Source organism: Pholcus phalangioides, unplaced genomic scaffold (genome assembly GCF_987345545.1).
Source record: "Pholcus phalangioides strain wild (caught in Gottingen) unplaced genomic scaffold, Ppha-v1.0 ptg000010l_1, whole genome shotgun sequence".
NCBI classification, from domain to species: domain Eukaryota; kingdom Metazoa; phylum Arthropoda; class Arachnida; order Araneae; family Pholcidae; genus Pholcus; species Pholcus phalangioides.
In genome coordinates, this window is record NW_028301603.1 from 32485952 (window position 1) to 32510567 (window position 24616).

The window sequence follows — 24616 nt, forward strand, 5'->3', positions numbered from 1 at the left end:
GCTCTAAAAGGGTAGAGAAATTTTGTTTCTTTTTTCTTTTGTAATCTGTAAATTTTGTTAATATTGTAATTTTTATTCATATTTTAATAAATGTTATATTAATTTAAATTTATATGATTTTTGCAGTATTGCACATTGAAACTGACGACACTCCGCTTAATCCGTCTCATTTCTCAATAACGCAAGTGACGGCTTCTTTATCAAGGTTTTACAGCATAAAATGATTTTCCTATCCCTTATCCTCCTACATTTAAAAAAAAGTTTTTTACTTGGTGTAATCAAGTCCTGATAGTTTTCCAGACACTTAAACACAACTTTAATGAAAAAGAATGTATTAACTGATTACTGAACGAAAAACTTATGAAATACAAATCCAAAATCATAAAAAAGTACTAATTTTGAAAGTAATCATACACAAAATTATGTGGCAAAGATAAATGAAAATTACATGTGAATATCATTATTTAGAGAACTTCTCAAAATTCACTCGACACACATTTTCCACGAATGCCTTTATACTAATGTTGAGTTAAAAACTGACAATTAAAATTTCTTTTTATCTTTCATACAAAAGAAAGAACAGAAAATGTCCAAAATATTAATTTACATAAAGCTAAGACATTCAAAATTTAAAAACTGCCACAATCAATTGAAAATCAATACTATTAAGTAACTATTTCTAATCACCTTTATGACATCTAACTTAATTAGAGCTGCATCAGTGAGCTCATCAGCATTGACATTGCTTGCTTCTTCATCTTTTGCTGTCAGGAATGGTGAAATCCAGCCATTGGGCCAACAAAATGTCCAATCCAAACTCATCTTTGAAAAAATCAAAAAGAAAAAAATGAAAAATTGATAACCTACTTAATCATACATGTACCCCGCTACAGACAAATTGATACATGTCAGAATGAGGGGTTTGAGTGTATTTGTGGCCACAACATATTCATGCTATGAGAATTATGATTGTTTCATGTTCTAATGGTGCTGTCACCTTTTCTCTATATTTTGAAGTGAAAATGGCAAGTGCCTGAATTTTCAAGCTATGTGTCAGGTTGAAGGTCTGTTGCTCTCTTTGGAGAGACTTTTTCAAATGGGAGAACGGCTCACATTAGAAATGCAAAACAAATTTTACATTATTTTTCATTCATTTTTATTTTATATTTTTACAGATATAGTTATTTATACTTGACTTTTTAAAACTGAGATCAAACTGTAAAACTTTTCAACTTCAATATGAAAATTTAGCAAAGAACTATCTCGGTCATAAAGTTGAAGGGACCATGATGAGAAATTCCAGGTGCAGGGGTGAAAAATGAAAATTTTCTGTAGCAGCATTTATCAGTTTTGTAGTACTTTAAAATTTTGGAAGTAAATAAAATACACTTTAAATAAAATACAATAATTTTTGTATACATATATGCAGTAGCGAACACAGGATTACTTTTTACTTTAAAAAACAGTGTTATCTCAGCTCAAAAGAAGGGAGTGACTCCCCCAAGCCACAAAATACAGAGATTTCCTCTAAGAGAAATAATTTATTTATTTTTTCAATTTTTAAATCATAAAAAAAATTTTGAGAGACGTCTTGATATTTATATTTTTACATTCTCTGCAATATTAACAAATTAGAGGCATTTAATATAGAGACATTTTAACATGGTACTTCAGATTTCAAAAATTATTTAAAAATGAGTGTTTTTAGATTTAGCTTGTAGACTCTGTAATTATTAATTTAAAAAAAAACCATTACAGGAGAGATTTGAAACACTCATTAGAAAAGTAATTATTTTTTTGGTTTTTGCCACTGATGCAAGTTGTGCGTTTGTACTCCTCAGTTTCAAGCATTTTTGAACGTTTGATCTTGCTTCTTTTACCAGAATTTACCCATTTCATATTTGAAATGATAAGTGTTTCTTTTTGAGTTCACTCTTGATCATTACCTCAGTTTGATTCACCATACTTTGAGATGACTTCTTTTGCTGGGCCATTCTTAGAATATTTATTAGAAATTCTAAGAAATTTAATAGTGATTAAAAATTATAGACTTGAATTATTTTTAATTTAAACAATAGAAATAAAAACTATAGAAAATAATGATTAAAGTATTAGAAAATTAATAGAATGATTCCATTTTCACAAAAATTCAATCCGAATACATCTGTTTTCACTCCTTATTTTTTATTTATTTTGCGACCTTTTTTCCCATTATATTACTTTTCTGGGATTTCGTCACTTTTCCATGATCGTAAACACCCTCAATTTACTGACTGCTTTTGCATCGCAACTCCTGATAGTGAAGATGGATTTGTCATTGCTGTTTTTCCAGTGCAATAATACATTCTTTCCCAAACTTTTCTGTTCTGTTAAAGGATACACGAATGTCTTGTCAAATATAGCCAGTCAGGGAAAATCGACGCAATTTAAAAGATAAGTAAGGAACACATAAATCAAAGGAGTCAACCTTTTTTCGTAAAAAATAGCTGAAAACAGCAATTGAAGGTTTTATGTTGTTATGCAAATGAGTGCAATTCACATAGTTTGACCTCATTTTATACGTTGTTGGAAGCCTGAGTGCCAAATCCTGGGGAGAGGGCCTCAAGCTAATTCCATTTGTGGCCCCAAGAAATAAATTGCGGGGAGGACAAATGATGTTATCGGAAAGTCAGCTTCTATTGTGATGCTACTTCAAAGTTTCTTCAGGGAAAATTTTGTTTTTGGCACAAGAAAGCACAGAATTGAAGAATTTCATCATTTCCGTAGCAGAATGTAGCCAAATGCCCGAAATTGTAGAATGAAATAATTATCATGAAAAATGTTTGGTAGGTCATTTTAATTAAGACCTAAAAACAAAAAATTATTTAGTACACAATGATTTTGGTACTTAATTAACCTGGTACCTCAAAGTTTTGTCAGCATTATATGGAAATAAAATACCTTTTGGGTTTGATAATACTATTGAATAATCGACGTTTGCGTGTATCCAAAATTCCAAAACAAACGCGTCAGTTCCGAAACGCGTATAGCTGTGTTCGTTTTGAAATTTTGGGTACATGCAAACGTCGATTATTCAATCGTATTATTCAGCATTATATGCTTGCAATAAATAAAACAAAACAAAAAAATTCAAATGAGTTCAATTATACATAATAATGAATATTTATTTGGTTTACCACAATAAAAACCATAATTTGTTTCATACATTTGTTAGGGAACATTTTTAAAAGCAGTATTTTACTGTATTACACAAAAGTTTGATGCAGTAAACACTTATACAGGAGCAATACATCTAACTGAATTTTATTAACTAACATATTTAAAATACCAATAGTTCCACATTTCTACTGTCATCTGGTACTCGTAAAGTAGTTATAGTCTTTACAGATCAAAATACAAACACTCAATAACGTATGTAAGGGATGTTAAAGGGGTTGAAACGTTATCGGCACCTCAAAGTACTGTTAGTATTGAAAGGGTTAACAAAGCAAGCTTGATCAATGCTTAAAACGTGTTTAAATGGATAATTACTAAAATTTCCTCAGATAAAAAAACCCACCATAGTTTCAAGTAATAAACTAAATAGCAAGGAAAATGACATTTTCACAACATTAAATCAAATAAACCAGAACCATTTCAATAGGCATAATAATTATCTTAAGATGAGATTTTCTACTTTCAGTTTCAAAAGCAATTCAGGAAAAGGGTACAGAAACAACATTAGATAAAGACTCACCTCATCCGAACCGCTGACTAATAGTCGATGCATGGCAAGCAGAGCTGCAGCGACTGATGGTACAGTAGTGTCATCAAGAGCCCACCTCAACAGTGGCACCAAACCAGACTGAAGCAACGTTGACAACAAGGGTGCTTCAAAGCATTCATCAAAGCATCCATTCCAGTACTTTTGTTTGAAATTAAAAAAATGACTAATATAATAATTCGTGGTATAACAATTCATAGAGTAATACCATTATAAATTATTAGAAAATGAAATCACAATACATAAGATTTCCAGAATATTGGACTGTGATCTACATTCAGGGGGAAAAAGGATTTTCAACAGATCTAGCTGTAAAACTTGAAATTAGCATGATCATATTTTTATATTTTTATTTCAATTATCAATAGCTACAAGCAATCAAGCTTCTCCTTAAACTAGAATCTTAAGCACGAGGCTCTGAAGATTGTAGTGCTAAAAAAACTGTTTAAATAAATCACTCATGATTGACTGAAAGCGAAACAAGAAAACAAAATTTCAACACATAAAATATGTGACTTTTTTTTCTCAAATTATACTGAACGAGAATCAACCTAACAATATATTAGCTTTTTACTTACTCATACTTACATTTTCTAGAATATGAGATAATGTCTCAAGTGCTGTGATTCTTTGGGACTGAAATGAACTGCGAGCAAGAAGAAATAGCTCCTCTACATTGTATCCAGGTACCTTAGGGAAAAATAAATTAAGTAATAAGATAAGTTAATAATAACAAGTTAATGTTATACTGTAAAGGAATTAGCAAAGTTAAATAATCGTATCGTTCGAGGAATAATGGTATGAAAGGATGGACTTTGAAATTATGTATTTCAAAGCCATACCAGCCAGGTGTTATCCAGGTGTTAGGAGTTAGAGTCCCAAAGAATATGGATCATGAAAGAAACCTATAAATTTGGCGCGTAGCACGTAAGGAATACAGAATCGAAGAAGTAGTATAAAAAGTAGCGATAAGCAGATCTATAAATATGGGGACTGAAATGAATCGCATAAAGGGTGCAGGACACTATGAAAGAAATCGGTATAAGTTGTATAAGAAGAATATGGTAATAAAATTCAGCGGCCGCGCTCATATTTCAATGATATTTGCAGCTGGTCAGAATTTTGTATACAGGTAAAAGCGTGAGAAAGTCCAGGGTTAGAGCAGATGGTATTAGGTGAAAGGAGATTTGTGAATTCCGGGAATAGTTCCCACAGGAACGTCAACCGAACCAAAGGGATAGCAGTAGCCAATGAAACGCATGTCCATAGGAAAATGTTATCCAATAATGTAAAGTGAAGAGAAGTTCGGAAAAGAAAATTTAGGAAAGAAAATCGGAATTAGCGAATGAAATGAAGTTGATGGAATATAGGTAGGAGTAGGCGGATAGCCAAAGAAAAATATATATATGAAGTTTGAGGGACACAGAGAGAGAGACTAAAAGAGAGATTGGGAGAGACTGAGTGAGTGAGATAGAGAGAGGTTGTGGAAGTCCACAAGATAAGTGTGAGATGGGCAGCTACGCCGTAGTGAAGTTGATCTTCACCGGATTTGGGGTAAGTCACACTTCCGACTTTACGAACCATTTATCACTCTCCATGTAAATTGAAATTATGTAAATGCACTATCCTAGCTTCTATTTGTAAATCGTATATTTAATGCCCTTATTTATAGTAGCCTAATAATTAAAGATTAATTAACTGTTTTATCTTTGTTTCCTTGGACTTGTCATTTACACGGGCCTGTGGTTATTGACTTAGAAACACAGCGCAATGAATATCTATGGAGCACAAAATTCGTAAGGTTATGAATAAAATTCGATCACGGCATTTTGGGATGTTTACATTAGTGGGATGATTAGAATCAATGTTGCAGTAGGGTCACACTCGATATACAATAAAAACATGAGCTCGTTAACAATGGTGCCTCAGACCAGTACCGTGTCAATGTGAGTCCAAGGTTGCATTAATATATAACGTAATTTCATATTAATATTCAATAACTTTTCATAAGCGGTAAATTACAATGCCTAATCACGGTGGTAGTAGTGTGGTGCATTCATCGGGTGAAGCACCCCAAGTAAAGGTTAACACAATCACTGGCTATTTAGGGCTAATCGCAAATTTTTCCGGTTCAGAACCGTCGTTTTCGGCCGAATATTTCATTGAATCCCTAGAGGATACCGCAAAATTAGCAGACTGGCAGGATAATGAAAAATTAATTGTCCTGAAATCAAAATTGAAAGGACGCGCTGCCGAATTTGTTGCCACCAGTCCGGAACTGAGATCGGAAACAAATTATGAACGTTTCAAAACTGAATTTTTGAAGTTTTTCCACAACGAATTTCCCTTAACATATCATTTGCAAAATTTCACGGGTTGTAAACAGAAGGCAAATGAGAACGTCAAAGAATTCGCTTCACGAATCAAGAATGCGGCTTTCGGTTTCCTTGAAGGGGCAAATTTTTCTAGCCCGGAAGTGGAGCGTCTCGCCGACCGCACAAAATTATCCCAATTTCTAGCGGGACTTAATCCCCGAATTCAAAAAAGTGTGTTAAACCAGGATCCCCAAGATCTAGCAACGGCGATTAAAATCGCCACGTTAATAGAAAATAATGAAGGTCTTTGCCGTTCATTCGGGACCGTTAATGTAGCCTCGAGTCAACAGCCGCAGTCAAATTTCGATTTCGCATCTTTGCAATCAATGATGGCCGAAATTATGAATGAGTCGGTACAACAGCGTACTAAACTTGAGGAACTCTCCAAGGAGATGAGAGAGGTAAAAGGGTCTCACAATAGGAGCAGCTTCGTTCCCATTCATAATCAACAATCCCACACTCGTAACTTTTCCCAACGATACAATGACCCACCACGGCCTTTAGCTAGAGCGCCCCAACAAGGCAACCGCGCCTGTTTTCAATGTGGATCAAGCGCACACTTCATTCGACATTGTCCGAATGTCAGCGTTTTTCCGAGGAGGTCGACTCCAATGAATAGAGCAAACTTTTCCTCCCGAAGAGGGAATTATAGAAGTCAGAGCAGGAACGGTCAGCAAACGGAGAGGCAGTGACAATTTTTGGGTAGGGGAGGCCAACTACACAAAAATTGCGTATCCTTCCTTAACCAACCGGGAATTTTAGGCCATAACCTACCTATTATAATAGTACGAGTGGGTTCACTCGAATTCCCCGCTCTCGTGGATTCCGGGGCTTGTATAAGTGTCATTGACCCCATTCTCATGAAAAGAATTGTAAATAATGCGCAATGTCAAGAGATACTAAATGATAAGATTGAAATTCGTGGTGTCACGGGACAAACACTGCCCCATAATTCATGTTTTAGTGTACCTATAGAAGTTGGATCTTTTACAATTAATCAGAAAGTATATGTTTCCGACTATGAGCTCAGTAAAGAGTATAAGGCCATTTTAGGTTTTGACTTTATAAAATCGGGAAAGTTTATTTTGGATGTAGGAAGTGGATGTTTGCGTAATCAGTCTACGAATATCCCCTTATTAGTAGGTACACCAGGTGCGACTCCTAATGGCAGTAGTAGTGTAAATATCACATTGAGCGAAAAACTGTGGTTACCGGCGCGATCGTCTAAAATTATATCAGTGAAGGTTCCACAACTTCAATGTGGAAATGAGGTAGAAGTTTCACCAAGGAATAGAAATATGACAAATTCGGTATGGGTGGCCCATTCAGTGGGAAAGGTCGATGAGCATGGGAAAATTAATGTGTTAATTGCCAATGTGTCACAACATCATAAACATGTAAGTAAAGGTACGAAGCTGGGAAAAGTTTCAGTAATCGAGTGTGACGAAATAGGTGAACCTCCAATACCACTGGAGAATAAGAAATTAAATAAATTATCAGAACAGGACTTTGACTTAGGTGACTTGCCACCAGGGATCAAAAAGAAACTAACCCCTTTGCTTTTGAGCTATGCCCATGTTTTCGCCCGCGATATCAGTGAAATTGGGCGCACGTCTCTTGGAAAATATAAAATCTCGTGGTCGGATCAGGAAATAAAAAAGTCGCCGATATATCGGACACCTTATCACTTACGAGGAGAGATGAGGAAACAAATTAACGACATGTTGCAGAGTAAAATAATTGAGCCTTGTGTCAGTTCTCACCCCGCACCGACAATCATGGTGAGAAAACGAGAACAAAATACGTATCGCATGGTTGTCGATCTTAGACGGACAAATGAGGCAATCAAATCGGATGAGTATGCATTACCTTTAATCCAGGACATTTTGGCACAATTAAAGGGAGCCAAATATTTTAGCAGCCTGGATCTTTGTAGTGCATATTATCAGCTTGAACTCGCCGAAGAGGATAGACCCCTAGTTTCCTTCCGTAATGAGGAGGGTTGTTTCCAATTCAATTGTTTACCCATGGGGATGAAGAATAGTGCTGTGGCTTTCCAAAAATTGGCTAATAGTCTTCTATCAGAATTAAATGATGATTATATACATTGTTTCATTGACGATATATTAATTGCTAGTCCGGATCTTGAGTCACATTTACAGAAATTGGTCAGAGTATTTAAATTACTCGAGAAGTACAATTTAAAGCTTGCACCGAAGAAATGTAAATTCTTTCAAACCGAGATTAAATATTTAGGTCATATAATTTCGCAAAATGGAATTCGTCCCCACACGGATAATGTTAAAGCTATCGACGAATTTCCGCAACCACGGACGGTAAAGGAAGTTCGACGTTTCCTGGGCATGTGTAATTTTTTTAAGAAGTTCATACCATTTTACTCTGACATTGCCAAACCCCTTACTGAATTAACTAAGAAAAATGTAAATTTTATATGGGGCCAAAGGCAGCAAGAAGCTTTTAAATATCTTCAGCAAGCGCTACGAAACCCACCTGTACTGGCATTTCCCGACTTTACCAAGGAATTTATTATGTCCGCGGATGCCAGCAAAATAGGAATTGGGTGTTGTTTGTATCAAGAGTATGATGGAGGTAATCACCCCATAGCGTACATGTCCCGTAAATTTAAACCTGCGGAACAAAATTATCCAGCAGTGGAGCAAGAATTACTTGCTATCATGGAGGGGATAAACTATTTTAGGCCCTATTTAATTGGGAGACGATTTCGGGTGAAGAGCGATCATCGACCACTCCAATACCTAATTTCGCTTAAGACAAAAAACCCTCGTTTAACCAGGTGGTGTTTGAATTTAGCCGAATATGATTTTCAAGTCGAGCACGTTGCTGGACAGTCGAATCAAGCACCAGATTGTTTGAGCCGTGCTATAAATACTGTAACGACCGGCCACTCATCATTAGAACAACGAATCCGTGAACAGCAAAGACGCGATGCTCAATTAAAACCTATTATTGACATGTTAACTGGGCAAAACGCGGAACCAGTTAAAAAGATGGGTGACGCTTATTTCATGAAAAATGGTCTTTTATGTCATTATGCATCTAAAGATATTCGTCCCATCAGGGATGATTATATCGAACAGGTTGTAATACCCCTAGTTTTGCGTAATGAAATATTAACCGAAATACACGACAATTTAAGCAGTCACATGGGATTTGACAAAACTTTTCAGCGCCTGAGGAGTCAGTATTTTTGGCCCGGCTATTACAGAGACTGTCAAATTCATGTCAATACTTGTCGTATTTGTTTAGAAAGGCGTAGTCATGACCCACGTAAAAAGGCTTCATTACAACGTAATTTTATCCCTACGGAGCCATTTCAATTAGTGTCGGTTGATATAATGGGTCCTTTTCACATAACTTCGCATGGTAATAGATACATATTGGTGATGATGGATAATTTTAGTAAATTCATTGAAGCAGTAGCGTTACCTGACACCAAGTCAGAGACTTTAGCACGGACATTTTATTCGGAAATAATTGCGCGTTATGGCCGACCGCAATTTTGTCTCACTGATAGGGGATCCAACTTACATAAGTCAGTTTTCCGAGCAATGCTGGAAAAGCTTAAAATAAAACCACTTTCAACATCCGCGTTACATCCGCAAACAAATAGTTCTAATGAGAGGTGTCACGCTACCTTAACGCATACCTTATCATGCCTTTTAGACGAATCAAATGAATGGGATGATCTTTTACCCCATGTTCTCATGTCCTACCGGAGCGCTGTACATGCGGTACTGAAAGAAAGTCCATATTTTGTCCTTTTTGGGAAAGACATGAATACAGCGGAGGAGTTATTGAAAGAACCCCAAACTTTTAATTACTATACGCATGAAGATTATGTTCTTCAATTGCTACCGAAGTTGCAAAAAGCGCACGAATTTGTGCGGACAAGTATGCTTGCAGCGGCTGAGCAGCAAGAGCAATATCGGGAGAAAACCGCATTCGATAAAAAGTTGAAATTAGGTGATATGGTTTATTTATATAATCCGGGTTTACTTAAGAAAGGAGTTAATCGTAAATTATGCAGATTATCTTCAGGTCCTTACCGTATTGTTGAACAAAAATCACCAGTACTATTTTGTATAAAACATATTTATAAACCAGAGAAACCTAGTCAATGCGTACATAGTGACAGATTAACGAAAATTCAATTAGAAAGACCCTATGAACCTTACCCGGAAATAATAGATGATGAGAATTCCGCAGACGAAGGACAAGAAACGACTGAGGACGACAATACGGAAATACCGCAAGCTACAGAAAGCAACAATGACGACAATGCCTTTTTGGATCTCCCCGAGTTTCTCTATTCATACCAATACCCAAAAAATAACACAATACCAGTTACAGATGACCAGGGGGACAACACAGGCGCCGAACCGAATGTCTCCCCACAGAATTTTTCTATTGCTTGGGATGACCTTCCTTTTATAGACGAAAATGAAATGGGGGGTGAGCAAGAATCCATTGAAAGGGAAAGTTCCGGAACTATAAGAGAAGAGTCCCATTATAATCTTCGACCGCGGGATGAATATGGTCGAGTACAGAAGTTAAATATTATTGATCAAAAGACGGACAGTAATTCCGTAGAAAATTCTAATGCGTCCAATAGCGGTAACAGTCATGTAGAAAATGATACAACCATGGCTGAAAAATTCATGTCTTGGATATCACAACCAAGTGATTACCAAGAATCCGAAAAGACTGTTCTGGACCGAATCGCAGATTCGCTAGCTCAGAAACTATTGAATGTCATTACTATTAATTAATAAGAAAATAGTAAATGGTAACATTTTGCTGCCATTTTAACTTTAATATATTCATGGAGAGAGATATCTAATATAATCTGGTTTGTATACAGGAAGGTGACTTTCCTTAATCACTAAGAATCAGTACAAAAAAAAAAAAAAAAAAACACCGCAACTTTTCTCTTTCTAGATTATATTCCTAGTTTTCCCCAGCAGCAGCGCAATGGCGAGACACAATGTTGAGATATGTGAAATGAAGGATGCCATCCAAAGATGCTCACACGTGTTATCCAAGGCACAGCATGCGCACTTGCCCGCGACTAGTTGTGCAGTGACCAAACGATGTCAAAATTGTGTACGTGTGTGGAAAAGCTATATATGGTCTCCGCGCACAGCACAAAAACTAATACAACCCCGTCAATTCGTAATGAAGCAGAATCTTACGGTTCCGGGAACTACTAAAATTTTCGAGTGTACAAGAGACGGTTTCCCATGCGGATGCTCCACTAGCACACCATGCAATGGGGCGGCCGAATATTGCCAAGAAATGACGTGTAAAAGCCCAGCGACGTGTTTTTGTAAAATCAAACACGGCAAATCCACTATTTTTCACATAGATGGATTCAATGTTATTGAAGATCCGCGTATAATTTCCTTAACCTTTTGTGATCAACGTGTAGATCATGATAGTGTGCACAAGCGCCATCGCCGCGCTTTGTTAGATCAAGAAGAAGCCATTTTTAATCATAACGGACAATTTATCGAATTTCATGACCCTGTAGTTAGAGTTTCTACATCGGGTGTTTTAATAGTAAGGAAGGAAGGACTAGAAGAAATTGTTCACTTCAATAATTCCGTTAAGCAAGCAGTGGTGCCCGAGAATTTCCTCAGATTTCCGGGACTCCTTCAATTTATATTCGTGGCTGAACAGGGCGGATTAACGATGAGAGAAGAATTACGTATCAATGGTAGAACCATTTGCCGGAAATTGCCATGTCTTTTCTGTGTAGCGGCCTTTGAACATTTACGATGTTTGCCACCGACCATACAATATACTGTGTATGCATTGTGTATACTAATGACTTCTATTATGGTCATATATCTCAAAACAGCTTTGACGACTGTTCTCACAATTATCAAATCGGTTTTCAGCGTGGTGTACCACACCTATCGCATAATTAGAGGTACAGCGAGATTAACAATGATTGGAGGGGTCCATGTCGGTCGCCGGTTACGTCACTCCGTTGATCAAACGCAACAATTTTTAAACGGGATTGGAATGCCTAACCAAACCGTGACCCTGTTGGTGCTGTTTGCTTTATTATCGGTAGTATGCTCGCTAGACACCACATGCAATAACCATTTAATAGTGACTTCAACGATTACCGAATGTGAAAATGTGCATGACAAAGACACTTGTAAACTTACCACACACGCCACGATTACCCTCGAGAATTTGAAATTCACTCAGTGTTTGTGGTTCCAAGATGAAAACAAAAATAATATATTTTCTCTAAGTATAAAATTGAACAAGGTCAAGTGTAATTGGAATACCCAGAGACAATACTTCACGTTTCCTACCGAACTGAAAACCGTCGCCCAAGTAGCGTGTCCTCAAAACACTATGTGTGGATGGGGCGAGCATTGTGTTCCAGCTAAAAGTTTTGTTGCGGAAACGACTGAGTCTAAACAATACCCAGGAATAAATAGATGTATAGCGATGGACTCGGGTTCCTCGACATGCACAATCATTGACTCCCAAGGTTGTTTGTTTTATAGAGCCTTCCTAGTCCCTGATCATTTAAGGACTTATGAAGTACGGGCCGTCACGGGATACTCGTGTTTTTATGATTTGGAAATTACAGAGAGCATGAACGCGTCATCTCAAGCGACGGTCACAAATCATGTCATGTCCACGACAAAAGGTGTTAAAATTCATATTCTTGGCGCGTACGACCAACCAACCCAGTTAATGCAACATTCACTCATAATGCGAGTAGGAAAACAAAGGGAGGCGTATATCGAACATGCAGCTCCAGCAGGAGTACCTCAAGGCAACGCTATTGGACAAATCCAAGCTAACAATTCGCTAACGAACTCTTTCATCTTCGATGAGAACAGTATACAGTGTAGCGCTTATGAAGAAGTGCTACATTGTCACATGGTGACGTCGGCTCTCCACAGAATGATTGAGAATAAAGTCTCAGCATTACCACGCACTATCGGTTACCACTATTTTTATATCGACGAAAATGAACAGCTAATGTCTGAATTGTTGTTCAGCAAACCTGTCAATGTGCATCTGTCATTCGAAGATTACCACATCGTGATGGAACGACGTACAGTGTGCCCGAAATTCCATACGGAAGAAATTACAGCAGAAGGTTGTTACTCGTGCAACCCTTTAGCACGATTGACCTTTGTCGCCTATAGTTCGTGTGCCGAAGGGACAGTGTCAGTGAGTTTTCAACGCATCGCGGTGGCGACAAGTACTCTACATTTGGGAACTACGCCAGAAAAACAAGTGGTGCAGTTCAAAGCAGAAACCAGGTGCATATCGGATAAACTGTGTTTATATGGAAGGACAGTTCATACATGTCAACCCCTAACTTTCTGTTTGGAGAATCCCAACCTCGAAATTCTCCACCCGAACTTATCAACTTTGGCCTTTTATGCGAACCATGTATCGCCGAGTCATTGGTTTGCACCATGGACAAATATTACTACATCTTTTATATCGCAAGGGATGCGATTCCTATTACTCATTATGTTAACTATCTTCCTATTTGTATTCACTTGTTCCACTATGTTATCATTTTGTAAACGATGATATGGTTATACTCATGGAAACAAACACGTGCTATATTTTATATTTATATATTTCAGGAGAATGCAGATATTTTCACCAAATGATTTTCAAATGAAAAAAAAAAAAAAATGTCAATATGTCCCTATTTTATGCAGGTGATGGAGAAATATTTTTTTGATAATTTTATTTATGTGAGATTGTCTATTTTCTACTAAGTCCAAAAGTTCTCTTTGCAGATGAATAAGTATAGTGTTTGCGGTTGGACTGTCATAGAGTGGCTCTAATGCATAGGAGATTTTATGCCATGTACCATACCTCATCTTTTATTAAGTTGATGGTGAAATTGATATCATTGCTTGAGTTCATGTTTATTATATATAGGAAATTTTATACAATGTTTATGTTCAATAACTATTCATATTTTTTTCGTGTTTCAATATATTGTAAAAGAAGTGGTGACTTACCCCAACAGTTTTTGGCAGAGCCCAAGTAATAGGGTAGTACAGTCAGTAACTATAGTCCTCTTTACAACCCCATATCCTCATAAGTTGATTGAAGCTTTAAAATTTGCTGTAAGCAAATTTTAGCGTCAGGGGGAGGAATGTTATACTGTAAAGGAATTAGCAAAGTTAAATAATCGTATCGTTCGAGGAATAATGGTATGAAAGGATGGACTTTGAAATTATGTATTTCAAAGCCATACCAGCCAGGTGTTATCCAGGTGTTAGGAGTTAGAGTCCCAAAGAATATGGATCATGAAAGAAACCTATAAATTTGGCGCGTAGCACGTAAGGAATACAGAATCGAAGAAGTAGTATAAAAAGTAGCGATAAGCAGATCTATAAATATGGGGACTGAAATGAATCGCATAAAGGGTGCAGGACACTATGAAAGAAATCGGTATAAGTTGTATAAGAAGAATATGGTAATAAAATTCAGCGGCCGCGCTCATATTTCAATGATATTTGCAGCTGGTCAGAATTTTGTATACAGGTAAAAGCGTGAGAAAGTCCAGGGTTAGAGCAGATGGTATTAGGTGAAAGGAGATTTGTGAATTCCGGGAATAGTTCCCACAGGAACGTCAACCGAACCAAAGGGATAGCAGTAGCCAATGAAACGCATGTCCATAGGAAAATGTTATCCAATAATGTAAAGTGAAGAGAAGTTCGGAAAAGAAAATTTAGGAAAGAAAATCGGAATTAGCGAATGAAATGAAGTTGATGGAATATAGGTAGGAGTAGGCGGATAGCCAAAGAAAAATATATATATGAAGTTTGAGGGACACAGAGAGAGAGACTAAAAGAGAGATTGGGAGAGACTGAGTGAGTGAGATAGAGAGAGGTTGTGGAAGTCCACAAGATAAGTGTGAGATGGGCAGCTACGCCGTAGTGAAGTTGATCTTCACCGGATTTGGGGTAAGTCACACTTCCGACTTTACGAACCATTTATCACTCTCCATGTAAATTGAAATTATGTAAATGCACTATCCTAGCTTCTATTTGTAAATCGTATATTTAATGCCCTTATTTATAGTAGCCTAATAATTAAAGATTAATTAACTGTTTTATCTTTGTTTCCTTGGACTTGTCATTTACACGGGCCTGTGGTTATTGACTTAGAAACACAGCGCAATGAATATCTATGGAGCACAAAATTCGTAAGGTTATGAATAAAATTCGATCACGGCATTTTGGGATGTTTACATTAGTGGGATGATTAGAATCAATGTTGCAGTAGGGTCACACTCGATATACAATAAAAACATGAGCTCGTTAACATTAAGATCAGGGATGCATGCTCCAGTCTGCAAAAGATGTTCCAGTATAAAAGTATTACAAAATAACTTGCTAATTATATGCTTCCGAATTCAGAAGCAGTAGGCAACACTATTTTAACACATGAAAAGCATTCCTCAGAAACAAACTTCATGTTAGGCACACAACACCATTTCTCACAGGAATATTTATCAGGCACATGTACAGTTTATTATTAGTAGTAGAAAAATATCAATACACAACACATGTATTTCAAATGACCATATTTCCTTGATAAAAACATGGCACATCAGCATTATTGTCAGAAAATACAGGGAATTGCTAATCATCGCCAAAAAAGTTGTCAAAGGTCATTTATCACTGATAAAACAACTAATGGAGGGGAATTGAAAACTACTGCAAATTGCACTGGATAAGTTTCATGTAAAAAAAAAGTTTGACAAATACTGTGACTGAGATGAATATTTATATGACTATAACTAACTGTGAATAACATAATGCAATTTATAAGTTATCAAAATAACTAAACTCCCTTATTTCAGTAAAGAATAAAAATTCAAGTAAGCTTTGCTGAAAACACAGGAAAAATGGGGTATTTTTTATAAAATAGTCAGGATGCCAATAGTATTCAGCAACCCCATAAAATAACAGTCACATATGGCCACCCTCAAATATACACCAGTTCCTGGCCTGTGAGCAGTAATAATATAGCACATCTGACCCACCAATTAACAGTGTTGTGTATCCCTGGTTTAGATCATACAAGAACATAACAGTCAATACACATAAATGCAAAAATCTTTTTAATGAAAATACTCACTTCTGGCTCATTAGAATGATGATGCAGCCCTTGAATAGTAGGAATGTCTTCTTCTCTTGATAACAGTTTCCCTTGAAAATCGAACCGTGCAGCATATCCAGACTAAAATAATTTAATTTAATCATTAAATCATCATAATGTATACACATGCACACAGATAAGAATAAGTCTGTATAAATATTAATACAAAAAAACCTCTTTCTAACGAATTCATAGCCATGCATAAAAATAAACAAGTCTTGGTCTAAAAAAAATGTCATCATACCTTCGCATCTACTGGTTTAGGGTTTGGTAGTAACGTCATCCACTTCAACTTGTCTTTTTCAACTTTGTTCATATGAAGCCACTGACCTGTTTCATTTGGATTTATTGGAAGCTCCTCCACTGGCAGCTCTGAAAAATTTTACAAGCTGTAAAGCAAGCAAGCAAGAATAATAATCCTCTCCAACAATAAACGATTTAAGTTCCAAAATAAAATGTAATTCATGAGCTTTCATGTTTTTCTCTCGCATATTATGGTTATGAAAAACAAAAGATTCGTACTCAACATAAGAATGAAATAATTTGCTATTACATTGTGAGAGAAAACCTACTTATACTCTAAGGTTTACAGGATAACCAGTACTTCTAATATTCTGATGGTATGTAAGTTGTAGGTAAATAATGAGATCTGAGACTGGAGCTACGAAAATTTGTTGATCATTTGATATTTTTCTCCTTTTATATATCTTGTTGAGGAGTTGATGAGCTAACCCTTGGTAGAGGACTTCTTGCAGTAGCAATGTGTTCTGAGGTCATTTTATTGCAGTTTATGTTGTACCTCTACATTGGGAAAGGCTGGCAAGGATGAATAAGGTATCAAACTCCAACACCTCTGAAAAGCCTTTATTACAACAGTACTAGAGTATCTTACAGACTTGGGCTACCATGCCCAAGGAAAAACTAGTTAATCACCAAGTATAATGCACTGCATTTGTACCATTGTTATTCATTCAAATTAGTAAGATAAACAGTCAATAAAAATATAAACCCTGATGATACCTGATTCAACAACTTCTGGAATGGCTTCAGATGCATTATCAGACAGGAATCGTTTCTTACTAGGCAGTTCAGCTCTATCTGGAACATATTCATTTTGGATACTCTCAAGTAGGATTGCTTCCCTTTCTTCGCCACTTGCTCTCAACACTGTTTCCTCGGGATCACCAGACAAAGAAGGTTTTACAGCAGAGGGTATTGATTTCCCACATCGAAACTTTTCAGCACTATTTTCAGAATCTCTTTTGTTTTTCCCTAAATCCTTCTTCCTTTCTAGTAGATGTGATTCATCTAAGGAAAATTTGAAAATGAATCAAACATATTTGCCTTGATCAAAGAGCTTGAATCAATGAAAGTTTGTGCATTAATCATAATATGAATTACATTCATGCATGTTAATTTTTTGAAAAAATGACGAGGGACTACATAACAAAGCTAATGCTGTACACTTAGTTTCATTTACAACCGAATTATGATGTTTTATTTCTCCTATATCCAAAAAGAGCAAAACACTCTACATATAATATAGCAGATGCATCCTTAATAAAACAAAGACAGTCCACGCTTCCTAAGCAAATTGGCTTTCCTTGATGTCTATATATCATATCCATAGAATCTTGAGAAATGAAGATTAAAGATTTGTCAGAGTAAATGAGAGAAATTATTTTTGTAATAAACAGGAAGAGGAAAAAAACAATTAAAAAATAATTATTGTAAGTTCACATTTATTATTCATAGATTATAGATACAATTTTCACTATTTTGAGAAAAAAATTTCATCATATAATAAGCATATGCAAATTTCATTCACCAATAATGAAATTTTAAGGAATGGAAGGGAGTTATTGGTCATGCTCTTGTAGAAAAAATGAAGCAATAAAAAAAAATCTAGATATACAGAAGACTGGATGTTGTGAAGATATTTATTATTTTAGATGTTAATTTTTTAAGGAAGGAAAAAAACTCATCTCTACCTCTACCGAGATGAGTTTTTTCCTTCCTTAGAAAATTAACATCTAAAATAATAAATATCTTCACAACATCCAGTCTTCTGTATATCTTGTATTAACAAGTGCAGAGCGACATTCATGTCATAAAAAAAAATCTTTTTTCTTAAAGAAGCTCCTCACTTCAAAAATAATGAAAATTGAAAGAGTCCACTTACTCCCCTTTCAAAAAATTCATATGCGTGGATGACCTTACTAACAAAACTTCTGTAGTTTGCTGATGTTTCAACTTTTAAGGTTCACTATTACAGTAGCATCAAAGCTAAGGGTGCTCAAGAAAAAATATATATTTTGTAGCACCAGCCTATGCACCCCCTCAAGAATTAGTTAAGGAATAAAAATTTCCTACATAAAACTCTAGATGAGTATCCACAGGTCTAAAACACTTTCAACATAAATGAAGTCAGTGTTTCTGGCATTTGAAAAAAAACCAATAATATTATGTACATCAGTACCAGGGGAAATTATTTTTACGCAATGTAAAGTGACAGTGTGATCAATCGAAACTAACTTGAGTTTGAAGCTTTGCGCCTGTTCTTCAAAAAATTCACTATATCAGGATCTGCAAAAAGTAAGGAGAAGGAAGTTAGTCAAATCCATCAAATAACTTGCATTAACGAAAACGTGGGACTGATAATTTGAAATAAAATGCAGTAAGTAATACAGTGAAAAACTGGATAAAATGATACACTGCAGATCAAGGAAATAAAAAATCATTATTAGAGCCCGAAAGTTTAGGCACTAAAAATGGTCAAAATAGGCACTAAAAAAGGCATTTATAATTAATGGAAAAAAGGAAATATACCAAAGAAGCTACGATATTAAGGATCCGAAAAACTGGCTAAAAAAATTGACTGCACTCATAGAATCTACTGCTGCAATAATATATTTATTATGCATTATTAACTAAGTTGATAATCATTATCCCCCCCAGGACAACATAAGCATAGTGCAATAAAAAAAAATTCACTCAAAAATTTAATTAAAAAAAAAATTTAAATTTTAAGTTCATTAAAATACAGAACCTCAGTGGTACTGGAATCTAGAGGGCTCGGGTCACATGAGCCGCCCACCTCTCAAAACAACGTTCCGAGGTTGTGAGTCCCTTAATAATTCATCTAATCACTGATGAACATTCAATGCAGTCCCCCAACCTGCATATGCCCCTGTGGGCCGTTTATACGGGCATCTAGCAACCCTAGACCTCCCATCCGTTTTCTTTGCATCAGAATTCCTATGACACCTACTACAAAACATTCTTTCTGACACAAGTTCTGCGAGCTTGACCATGCACTATGCAAATGAAGCCGGGTCCAGATCTGCCACGCTAAAACCATTCAAAAACCTGTTTTTAGCCCAAAGCGTGGGACGGTTTTGACGGAAAACAGGTTTTGTGCATTTGGGCATTGAGTGGAGCTTACACCTTCTATAGCAGAAAGCCTTCGTGTGAAGCTTTGGTGTCACTGAAGTCGCCCATTTCACCTGCAGTCATTCACCTACTCATCTAAAACAGGCAGACGTATGCGAAATCTTTACCTTTTTTTTTCAGTACATGCAATGACTATAGGTGAAATTAATGACTTCGGTGACATCACAAGCTTCGCGCAGAGGCTTTCTGCTATAGAAGGTGTTGGTAAAGCAGCAGGTTTAGATGTGGCTTTACAGATTGTCTTCCGCGCACAGACAAAACAGATTGGCTCCGAGTTTGTCTTCTCTTGAACTCTCTCACATGCGTATACAAATTCATAAACGGAAGTAAGGTGCTTTGCATCAGTCTGGGGTTGTGAGCGGTTCTATCTATCTATCTATACGAATTCATCGTTACAGTAAAGATTGATGCAATTTTATAAAAAAAAAAAAAATAAGTAAAACACTCCACAAAAAACTCAATGACCTGATTTTTTAAACTGATTTCCATAGTATTGAGAGTGTCTCCCGTAGCTGCATAGTTCATTGTGGCCATCCGTAGAAACTGCGGACAATCCGTAGCAGTTGGCAACTCTGCATCAGTCAATTATTTATCTACAATGCTGTGCAATGCGTGTTCTGTGAAGCATGTGAGGAAACAAATTTTCTAATTTATGCTCAGCTTTTCTAAAACATGGGTTGTTTTAGTCTAGAACGCTTACAATCTTGATGCAAATTGGACTATGTTGATTCGATGGCTGTATCTGAAAGCTATGTATAGCAGAGATGAAAAGTCTTTGTCACTTATGCCTAGCACATGGGCGGAGATATGGGGCATAGCGGCCCCTCCCCTAGCATCAAAGGTAAAACCAAACCTATTTGCATATATATGAATTGACATCATCATAATGCCCCCCAGAAATCATTGTACCCCCCCCCAGACTTTGTCTATCTCTGCCTATGGCCTAGCACCAATTTTCCTGTCTCTCAGGCACTTTCATCTAACTATTTGTGTTTAAATGAGACAAGAGAGCAGAGCTTGATGGGCTCTATGTGAGTGTGTAATCTATGTGAGATGGTTTACCACATAACACTTTTATGTCTGAGATACAGAAACTAAAAACACGCCACACTAAAAACAGACACCTTCATCAATATTTTCAGTGATCATGAGGTACATAACTGATGTTATTAGACACTCTTCAAAAAACGAAAACAAGTAACCGAGTTAAAATTCAATTTAAGACCATTTTGAACAATATGGCCAATATGGGAAAAAAATTGTTGTAGTAGTTTCAGTATCTCTTGGAAAAATATCATTATAGAGAATTGACCATAGCAGACGAAATATTGTTGTATCGAGAAAGAGAGAGGATTTTAACATTAGAGGATTTATCGTAGTTACAGGATTTTACTGCACTGCAATCAAATATACAAGATATGTTTTACTTACTCAAATTTTCCAGTATTTGCTTCTTCTGAGCAAGAATAGTTTCTTTAGGCAAAGAAGATAATTTTGCTATGTTTTCTTCGTGTATCTTTTGAGCTTCCTCTTGTCCATCTTCAATGGAAAGCCCACTTCCATCAATTATGTAACTCCTGCTTGTTTTCGGAAGATCTGAGCCTTGATAATACCAAACATATAAATCAAGCAAAAAGTATCACTTTTTTTTGTCCTAAACTTGAAATTATTGAGGCAATTAATAGAAATGAAAGAAATCATTTTCATCAACATATATTGGCAAAACAGAAAGTCTAATAAAAAATAATAATAATGACATCTTGTAATATATAGATCAATGTAACAAAACGTGAATCAGCTTTTATATTTTTTCATGATTGAAATTTTTTTGAAAACTTTACAGACATTAATCAAAAAAAATTATCGAATTGTTTAGTATACTTTCCACGGGAACAGAGCTGGAAGGAACTTCAGATTTTATTTTCATTGCCGCTTCCATTCGTTGAGAGAAAATGCTTTTTTTACCTTTCTTTTCCTTGACCTGAAAGTGGAAAAATGATATGCATTAAATGCCTTATACCTCAAAGTATTACAGAATAAAAAGTAGATTACAGGTAAAAAATATTGTGCTGAAACAAAATCTGGGAAAGACATCAATGGATATTTGCGATTTTATTCTGTTTACTGAAAACTTACCAGCACTTTGTTTTGTGGTACATCAGGAAACCCTTTAGGACACGGCATATGCAGTTTAGGTGAAAACCCAGTTACAATATCTCGTTCCTAAAATTAAATAGAAATACTTTTCATGAAACCAAGTCTTGAATCGGAATCATCGATATAGAATCTCATCTTCACATGATCATCTGACTAAATCATTATTTTACTACTGTATTATGATCATTTTTAAAAAAAATCGTCCATTTATGATTAGATTTTAGTCATTCAGTGTTTTTTTCCTGCTAAATAGATGTCACAGATCATAGGTTTTTCTCGCGTATTGAGGCATTCATGATGGTATGTAATCAAACCCACGTCCTTTCACTTGTCAGGTGAATGCCCTAGACCACTAGACTACAGAGGCAATGAATCTCTCGATCTTTCCTTGGAGCTTGTGTGAACTGAACGGGACCGTACATGAAAGCTCTGACCCTACTCAGGCCAAAGCTTACAATTGCTGACAATGCCACCAGATGGCGACTTATCCGAGGATCATCAGTTTGTTGCATTGATTTTTCAAATAAAAAATTCAACAAATGGAATTGGTCCAAAGTCATAAAAATTAGTGAGATAAAAAGATGCTATATCCGTATGAATGAAATCAGTTTTTCATCAAAATATGATGTTTAATAAAAAATTCAGATTCTCTGTGAGATTCTTCATTTGTTACTGAACTATGCTACAGAAATTCATGTTTTCCATCTTCCAGCCCCCCTCGAAACTTAAGTTTTTCAAATATACAAGATAAAAAATGTGCGTGAAATAAAAATTAATAACATACCACTCGACTGAATGTGATTTTTTATAAATTGTTTTTGTTATACAAAAATCCCTTAAAATCATTCTATAAAAAATGGATATATTGATAAGTGAAATACCACTTAAAAGATAAAAAGAAACTCCTTATTTGAGAGCTATACAATCAGCCCTTGATATTTGTAGCTTTTATACTCACACTCTCTTTCCCAGTTTTCTGGAAAACATTGCTGCAGTGAAAATTGTCATAAAAGAAAAAATATCAATTATGGACAATAGAAAAAACTCTGAAAACGTTTTTCCTGCATTGGTTTAAGCATTGTTTTGTTCTGGAAGTCAGAAGGTGCCCTGACAAGATGTATGCCCAGCTATTCAAAGTTCTTTGGATTCTGGGTTATGCCCCTGAACATTGCAGCATTTAAATTCTCTATATGCCTTCCAACTTCATGTCTACCACTCTGCTGCTTTATTGGATGTTATGTGAGCATTTATGGCTCTCTATATACATTACTCAATGGTGATTGTGCAGATGATCGAAGAATATGTAAATGCAGGAAGCATCTTAGTCATGGATGAATTTCACTGATGCCATCAGTGTCATTGCTAGAGCTGTGGAAGCTATAAAGATGGAAACAGTTATCTCATGTTGGAAGAACTTTCAGCCACAATATGTATCTGGGGACACATCCATTTCTACAGATTCAAGTCACAAAGGTTATGGAAGACAATGTCACTGTTAATGAAGCAGGAGGGTGGAGAAGGTTTCAAAAATGTGGGCATAGAGAAAATTGGAGAGTTAATTAACAGTAATTTGGAAATTGAAAGGAGAGGGATTAATCAAGCTAAATGCTCCTGAAACCAAAGCCACACTGCATGATGATCAAGATTAAGAAGTAGAAAACAAGTTTATTATGAGCAACATAACGCAAGAGTTTGGTAACGTAGTGCAAGGGTTTGGTAAGTATAAATCGGCAATGAATTGTTTCCATGATATAGACTCATCTATGGTATGTTTTTCATGTGTAAAAGAATTGGTAGATGAAGCATTGTTGCTATACTCTAACAAATCAAATTAAAATAGCTAACAGACATATTTTTTTTCAGAAAACATCGCCGAGAATCACTGGACGCTCCATTCTACTATTGCTGCACAAAGCAGATATAAATGAGATGTCTAAAAAACAAAAGTGTATGGTTTGTGTTATTTGCGGATTTTCCATTTATGTGGTCACCTCTAGAATGTAACCTCTGTGAATAGCAAAGGGCAACTGTAATTGTTATTAATGGAATAATGTGAAATACTTACTACTATATCATGAATAATTGGTGTAATACCAGCTGTATCTAAAAAGGAAGCACAAAAACAATTTTATAGTTCATGATAGAAGTTATCAGAGATTTTCTACATACAATAACACACATAAGTTGAACTTTTGTATAATTCTATTTAATGCAAAAATATATGATTAATACCAACATTTAATATAATACCCTTAAAGCAGTGTTTCTTAAAATATGAGTCATAGATCTTAAGAGCTTCACAACCTTTGTCAAATGGGAAAGATGTTTAAAGGAACAGTACATTATTTGGGAATAGAAAATTAGTTCGTAAAAACATGACGTTCATAAACTGAAGGTTTGTAAAATTAAGTATTGATTGTATCAATAAGTCATTTTAATTGAAAATAAAGTACATAATAAGTTTTTGTAGCTCAGGAGATTTAATGAAGCAATTTCATCATTTTCTGCACAACTGGATAAGTGGATAGCCTATTATGCTTTCAGTTCTAATGGGATCCACTATTGTAAGAGTTTTGACTGTATATTTATAACTTCAAACTCGTCAGTGTGGCTCATTATATCAGAATAATTTTCAAAGAAAAATAATAAATGA

The 24616-nt window shown here is 35.7% G+C and overlaps 1 protein-coding gene across 1 annotated transcript in view; it reads right to left on the reverse strand.

The window, feature by feature from the left end:
• The window catches only part of LOC149081302 (RNA polymerase II-associated protein 1), a 50750-nt gene that overhangs the window by 23512 nt on the left and 2622 nt on the right, over window positions 1-24616 (reverse strand). Inside the window, exons 3-13 of the mRNA XM_089238136.1 lie at window positions 24029-24066; window positions 21943-22029; window positions 21688-21787; window positions 21238-21408; window positions 18889-18939; window positions 17374-17661; window positions 16598-16725; window positions 16333-16434; window positions 4352-4453; window positions 3737-3904; window positions 688-822 (exon numbers count right to left, since the gene is read on the reverse strand). Coding sequence (XP_089094262.1) covers window positions 688-822; window positions 3737-3904; window positions 4352-4453; window positions 16333-16434; window positions 16598-16725; window positions 17374-17661; window positions 18889-18939; window positions 21238-21408; window positions 21688-21787; window positions 21943-22029; window positions 24029-24066 — 1370 coding nt within the window. The remainder of the gene's footprint in view (window positions 1-687; window positions 823-3736; window positions 3905-4351; window positions 4454-16332; window positions 16435-16597; window positions 16726-17373; window positions 17662-18888; window positions 18940-21237; window positions 21409-21687; window positions 21788-21942; window positions 22030-24028; window positions 24067-24616) is intronic.